General features: G+C 47.4%; 1 protein-coding gene across 1 annotated transcript in view; it reads left to right on the top strand.

Annotated features, from left to right (window-relative positions):
* The window catches only part of LOC118671547 (C-type lectin domain family 10 member A-like), a 65,953-nt gene extending 63,175 nt beyond the window's left edge, over nucleotides 1-2,778 (top strand). Inside the window, exons 6-10 of the mRNA XM_036339825.1 lie at nucleotides 489-560; nucleotides 666-752; nucleotides 835-986; nucleotides 2,137-2,243; nucleotides 2,367-2,778. Of these exons, the coding sequence (XP_036195718.1) occupies nucleotides 489-560; nucleotides 666-752; nucleotides 835-986; nucleotides 2,137-2,243; nucleotides 2,367-2,523 (575 nt within the window). The 3' untranslated portion in view covers nucleotides 2,524-2,778. The remainder of the gene's footprint in view (nucleotides 1-488; nucleotides 561-665; nucleotides 753-834; nucleotides 987-2,136; nucleotides 2,244-2,366) is intronic.
* The last annotated feature ends 4,642 nt before the right edge of the window (nucleotides 2,779-7,420 follow it).

Below are 7,420 nucleotides of genomic sequence, written 5' to 3'. Positions count from 1 at the left end.
TGCCTGTCCCTTGAAGTGGGGTGGCTGAGAGGACCCAATGAGCCAATGTGTGTCAAGTGCCCTGCTCCGTGCCAGCACAGAGAGGACTGAGCAATCTTAGCTCTCATTGTCCCACCTGCCTGATCAGATGCCAAGATTCAGAGTGATGTGGAGACCCTGAGAGCAACTTTCAGCAACTTCACTTCCAACTCGATGGCTGAGGTCCAGGCACTGCACTCCCAGGGTGAGCCTGGCTGGAAGGGGCTCTGGATGGCAGGGGTCGTGGTGGGGTAGAGGGGACTGGTTCCTGAGCACTGAGTCCCCACATCCTCCAGGTGCCAGTTTGCAAACAACAATAACATCTCTGAAAGCTGTGGTGGAAAACCAGGAGCAGGAGCTGCAAGCAGGTGAGAGGCCCTCCGGGAGTGAGTGTGCAAGGGTGGGGGCTGGGTTCTCAGGACAGAGGCTGGGTGGGCACAGCCTGGGGTGCTGAGTGCCCTCCCCTCCAGCCCGCAGCCTGAATGACAAGGTGTTTTCTCTGGAGAGCAAGCTGGAGAGAGAGCAGCAGGAACTCAAAGCAGGTCAGGCCCCTCCTCTCCTGCCCCTGGGCCTGATATGGTGGGAGGGGATGGAGGGCCCTCAGCTGGGCCCCTGCATTGTGTCCACTGCCCTTCTGTGTGTCCCAGGTCATTCTGAAATGCTCCTGCAAGTCCAGCAACTCGGCAACGGCCTTAACTCCCTGAATTGTCAGATGGCTGCGCTCAAGAGCAATGGTGAGTGGTGGAGGGCAGTGCCTAGCCCCATATTCTGCCCATGTGGGGCAGCATATCAGATCCTCCTCCCTTTCCACGTCAGGCTCTCAAAATACCTGCTGTCCCACTAACTGGCTGAAGCATGAAGGCAGCTGCTACTGGTTCTCTGGTACTGGGAAGCCCTGGCCCGAAGCTGAGAGGTACTGCCAGCTGCAGAATGCCCACCTGGTCGTCATCAACTCCAGAGAGGAGCAGGTGAGGGCTCAGGTCTGAGCTCAGATCCTGGGAACTGGCCCCACTAAGGAAACGGTTCTCCACTCTTGCTGCACACTGGTATCACCAGGGAGCTTTAAAACCATGGCGATGTGAGCCACACCTGAGGGATTTATAATCATGGGCCACACAATGACATTTCAGCAAGGATGGACCAAAGAGATAACAGTGGTCTCATAAGATTAGACTAGAGCCGAAAATTCCATTCACCTGGTGGGCAGTAGCCGTCATGGTGTAGTGTAGCACATTGCTCAGGTGTGTGTGCTGATGCTGGTGTGAACAGACCTACCTCACTGCCAGTCATATATGTAAAAGCACCGCACTTACAATTATGCACAGTGTAGTGTACTTGAAAATGGTAATAAACAACTGTTACTGATTTATGCATTTATGATACTACTTGAGGCCCGATGCATGAAGATTCATGCACATTAAAAGGGGATTGATTAGAGGAAATATTTTAATATTGCTATTATCCCTTTCTCTATAATAGATGTGTCAGAGATGAAAGAAAATTATTAAAATGTGCATGAAAATCTTCCTCCTGTCAGAGTCTGGGGTGCACTGCAGGACCCAAAGACAAGTCGCTGCCCACCCATGGCACCTCAAAATGGCACAATTCCCAGACCCAGCCGGCCCCAACCCCGTTTGGCGAGATCCAGACCTGGCTGGCCCCACCCTTGTCAACCCCGCTGGGCGGGGGGCACAGCCTCAGGTCCCCTGGCCTGGTGCCAGGTGGGGTGTGGGGCCTTAGGTTCCCTGTCAAGCCCTGCCGGGTATGGGGCACGGCCTGAGATCCCCCACCTTGGCGCCAGGGTGGGGGGCGTGGCCTGAGGTTCCCCTGTCAAGCCCCACTGGGTGGCGGGCACAGCCTCAGGACCCTGCTGATTGCTCATTAAGGCTCAAAATGCTGACACACCAAACTCAAAATGTTCACCATCACTGCTCTATGATGTTGGCACAATGATGGTATCGCCAGTCTCTGTTGTTAAAGCAGAGTTTGACGGCAATTGGCCTGGGCCTTGGGATAAACAGCCCAAATCCTCTCAACTGATATAATGTACATGTGAAGTTCAGAACCCCTAGTCCAAGGAGTTGGGGAGAAGACATCATTGTCATTCTGTCATCCCAGATTTTTGTCCAGAAGCACATAGGCTTCTCATACACCTGGATGGGCCTCAGTGATCCTGAAGGAGCCTGGAAATGGGTGGATGGAACAGACTATGAGACCAACCTCAAGTGAGTACATTGGCTTTCTGTGCTCTTCCTCCCCTCCTCGAGGATCTGACCTACAGCCTCTTCTCCCCACCCCCACTCTGTTTTATCTGACTTTCCCAACTTGCTGTTGCCTTTCCCCCTCAGGAACTGGAAGCCGGGCCAGCCAGATGACTGGCAGGGGCACGGGCTGGGTGGAGGTGAGGACTGTGCCCACTTCCACCCGGATGGCAAATGGAATGACGACGTCTGCCTGAGGCTCTACCGCTGGATCTGTGAGGCCAGCATTAGCAGGTCCAGATAGGAGTGTCTTAGAGCTGCTTCCTGTGGACCATCGAGCCATGGACATGGCAGGGATGGGGGCAAGATTCTTCCCCAGACACTCCTAACAAGATCTCTGTGGGAGAGAAATAAGCCCTGGGAGATTGGAGCACTGCCATCATTTTGAACTTTTTTCTCCTTAACTTTCAAAGATTATATAGAGTTCCTAAGGTGTTTTTAAAAATTGAATTTCAGCTTTATTGAGGTATAATTGACATATAAAACTTTAAGTTACTTATAGTATACATGGTTGTGATTTGATATGAATAGTAAAGGAAAGACCCCATCTAGTTAATGAACACACCCATAATTTTACATATTTATTTTTTTGTATGAATACTTAAGTTCTATTGTCTTAGCAAATGTCACTTATACTATACAGTGTTATCAACTATAGTCACCACGTTTTACATTAGAGCCTCAGACCGATTCATTTTGTAACTGAAAGTCTGTACCCTTTTGCCAACCTCTCCATATTTTATACCCCCACCACCCAGGCAACCACTTTTCTACTATTTCTTACTATGAATATGATATTTTCAGATTGCACATATAAGTGATGCCATGCAGTATCTGTCTTTCTTGGTCTGGCTTATTTCACTTGGTATAATGCCCTCAAAGCCCATTCATGTTGTGGCAAATGGCAGGATTTCCTTCTACCTCGTGAATGAATAATATTTCATTACTCATATATACCACATCTTCTCTATCTATTCATCCACTGATGAACACTTAGGTTGTTCCCATATCTAGGCTATGGTTAATAATGCTACAATGAACATGGGATGCAGATAAACCATTTTCACTTCATTTGCATATATTCCCAGAAGTGGGATTGCTGGATCATATGGTAGTTCTATTTTTAATTTTTGCAGAAAGCTCCATATTATTTTTCACAGTGGTTGCACCAATTTACATTCCCACCAGTAGTACATAAGAGTTCCCTTTCGCTTTGCCAACCCAGATTTGTAACCTTAAAAATGAACTTTATTGAGATACAATTCTCACATAGTAAAATGAACTCATTGAAAGAGTAGAGATGACTTTTGAGAAATATAAATACCTACGTAGTCTATAGATCAACTGGGTGTTTTTTGGTCTGACAAGGCTTGACTCACCTTCGCTGGTCTCATTCATGCATTTGAGGCCAGCTGGTGGGTTGGCTGGGAGCTGGTCTAGGACAGTCTCACTTCCATGTCTGACCTTTGGCTGGCTACAGGCTGGGAGAATGGGGATGACTGGGTCATTTTAGGCTAGCCTGGGCTGATTCGCATTCTGCCTTTGGACAGGGTTCCAAAAGAGTAACCGGAAGAGTGCAAGGACTCTGCAGTCTTAGTTTTGGAACTAAAGCATCACTTCTGTTAACTCCTGTTGGCCAAAGTAAATCACAAGGCAGCCCCGCTTCTAGGAGTCAGGAAATAGAACACCTTTTGATGGGAGGAGCTACAAAGTCATAATGTGGAGAGAATGGATATAGGGAGGCATGGAGATTGCTATGTTTTTCAATCAAATGGCATACAGGGGAAGCATATTGGGACACCCTGTAAAGAACCAGCCCATAACTAAAGGTTCCCATTAAGAGAGGCCAGGACCCATGCATTCGGGTATTACTTGCACTCAGACAACTGCCTGGCATATAGAATGGTGTCAATTAAAATTAATAACAATACCGAGGCTCAGCTGGCATGGCTTAGTGGTTGAGCGTCAACCTAGGAACCAGAAGTTCACGATTCGATTCCCAGTCAGGGCATATGCTTGAGTTACAGGCTGGATCCCAGTTTGAGGCGGTGCAAGAGGCAGCTGATCAAGGATCCTCTCTCATCATTGATGTTTCTATCTCTCTCTCCCACTCCTTTCTTCTCTGAAATCAATAAAAATATTAAAAAAATAAAGAGGTTGATATCAGAGGGAAAGTATGGGAAGGACAAAATTATCCCCTGGAGGCAGCACAACCTCACGTTTCCCTGCCCACCAGCAACACATGAAAATCATCAGACTGGGTACCTGGTGAATCACTGAGGAACTTCTTCATGCAAGTCCTCAAGCTCTTTCAGTGACTGAACCTAACCGGCAGCCAGAATGCAGAGGCAGTGGAAGCACACCTTGGAGTGTCTTAGGCCTTTTGCTGACCTGTGCCTGCGCTTGATGATGTTGGAAGCCAGCTTTGGGGCACATCTTGACCCCTGCCATGCATGCCCAGGCCCAATAGAGACAGCCACAAATGGTGGATTGCTTTGTTTCTCCAAACAGGTAGCCCAGGGCCAGCCACAGGCAGCATCTGACATCAACATACACTGGGGTCCCTCCCAGGATGTCCCAGAAGAAACACATCTAGTGGTGGGCTTCAGTCCACATCAGAGCAGGACCCACTTAGCTCCATAAGTAGCATATTCAGAGGGAGATCTCAGCAGGCAGCAAACCCTGCTGGGGTGAATTCCACTTAATGTGGTCAGCACCCAGACAGCATCTCACATACTATGGGTTGAGATTAATTCTCACAGTCAGCCACTCTGAGGTTCAAGCCTATACATGGAGGGGCCAAGAGCAATCAAAACTCAACCACAACAGGATAGCTTACATAACCCACACAAGGAACATTCCCAGAGCACCTTGCTCAGGTTATAAGGGAGACTGTGTAACTGAGCCCCACAGGAAAACTACTACATAAGACCACCATACCAAGACTGGAAATCATAGCAGACCTACCTAATGCATAGAAACAAATACAGAGAGGCAGCCAAAATGGGGAGAGAGACCTGCAAGCATTCTCAGTGGTTAGAGCTTCAGCTCACACACGAAAGGGTGGTGGGTTCAATTCCTGATCAAGGGCATATACCTGGGTTGCAGATTCAATCCTCGCCCAATTAGGGGCACATGTGGGAGGCAACCAATTGATGTCTCTTTCTCACAATGGTGCTTCTCTCTCTCTCTTCCCTCCCCATTCCCTTCCACTCTCACTAAAAATTAGTGGAAAAAATGTCCTTGGGTGAGTATTAAAAACACCAACAAAAAATTAAAAATGGGGAGACAAAGAAACATCCCCAGATAAAAGAACAGGAGAAATTCCCAGAAAAAGAACTAAATGCAATGGAGGCAAGCGATCTACCACATACAAAGTTCAAACCAATGATTATAAGGATGCTCGAGGAACTTAGGGGAAGAACCAATGAACTCAGTGAGAAAATAAACAAGGAGATAGTAAGCATAAAAGAGCACATAGAAACTATAATAAAGAACCAGTGAGAAGTGAAGAATACAATATCTGAAATGAAGAATTACACTTCAAAGGAAGGTATAAATTGTGGGTTAGGTGAAGCAGATGATCAAATAAGTGATTTGGTAGACAAGGTAGCAAGAAACAACCAATCAGAACAGAAAAAGAAAATGATAATTAAAAAAAATATGGATAGTCTAAGGCAGCGGTTCTCAACCTGTGTGTCGTGACACCTTTGGCGGTTGAATGACCCTATCACAGGGGTTGCCTAAGACCATCCTGCATATCAGATATTTAGATTATGATTCATAACAGTAGCAACATTAAAGTTATGAAGTAGCAACGAAAATAATTTTATGGTTGGGTCACAACATGAGGAACTGTATTTAAAGGGCCAGAAGGTTGAGAACCACTGGTCTAAGGGAGCTCTGGGACACCATGAAGGATAACAATATCCACATCATAGGGGAACCAGAAAGAGAAGAAAGCAAGAAATGGAGAACCTTTTTGAAGAAATAATGATGGAAAACTTCCTAAACCTGGTGAAGGAAAAAGACACACAAGTCCAGGATGCAAAGAGAGTCCCAAATGAGATGAATCCAAAGGGGTTCACATCAAGACACATCATAATAAAAATGGCAAAGGTTACAGACAAAGAAAGAATTAAAAGCAGCAATAGAAAGACAGTTAATTACCTAAAAGGAGCTCCCATAAGACTGTCAGCTAATTCCTCAAGAGAAACATTTCCGGCCAGAAGGGATTTACATGAAATAGTCAAAGTTATGAGAAACAAAGACCTACAATCAAGACTACTCTAACCAGCCAGGCTATTATTTAAAACTAGAGGCCCAGTGGTTGAATTTGTGCATGGGTTGGGTCCCAGCTGCCCGCAGTGCAATGGCGGGTGGGAATTGTGGGCTGCGGCCGCCTGTGGTGCTGCGATGGGAGGGAGCTGTGGGCATAGAGCTATGCTGCCATCTGACTGGCCTCTGGGTTCCTCCCCCGCCCGCAGGATCAGTGGAACCGGAGCCATGCTGTAATGCGACTGGACCCTACCTGATGGGTCCCGGATTGTGAGAGGGTGCAGGCTGGGCTGAGAGATAACCCCCCACCACACCCCCCAAGTGCACAAATTTTCGTGCACTGGGCCTCTAATATTATATATTTAGTACTCATTTATTGTATCTGTCACCCACCAGAATTGAAGTTCTATGAGGGCAGGACCACTTCTATCTGTTCACAGTTCACACTGTTCTCCCTTTGCCTAAAACTAGGGTGAGTGTCTGGGAGGGAAAATCCTGTGTACCAGCCCTTTAAAAAAGGGGCTTTGTCCCTGGGTGGTTCATGTCTCTGGCTACTAAAAGCACAGATGCTGGTTGGTGTGTGGTGGCTATTGCCAGTTCTGGCTGTCCAGGTTGGTGTGCCCTGCCTGGTGTTCAGGCCTCTCTCCTCTCTTGGGGAACCCTCTGCTCCCTTGTCCTGCAGCTCCTGGTGGTGGGCCAGTGCCCATTGGCTCCTTGCCTTTCCTACCAGTTTTGAGGAGGTCTCTGCCCTTCCTAGTTTAAAAGTCTCCTCTTCAGCCAGTCTTCAGCTGGTATTTTAGGGTGACTATTCCCCAATTTAGTTCAGTTCTAGTTAAATTCTGGGAGGAGGTGGGAGAAAGACC

The sequence above is a fragment of the Myotis myotis genome, unplaced genomic scaffold (genome assembly GCF_014108235.1).
Source record: "Myotis myotis isolate mMyoMyo1 unplaced genomic scaffold, mMyoMyo1.p scaffold_m19_p_17, whole genome shotgun sequence".
NCBI lineage: Eukaryota > Metazoa > Chordata > Mammalia > Chiroptera > Vespertilionidae > Myotis > Myotis myotis.
Note: the sequence above shows the minus strand (reverse complement) of the source record. Positions and strands in the feature narration are given on the sequence as shown.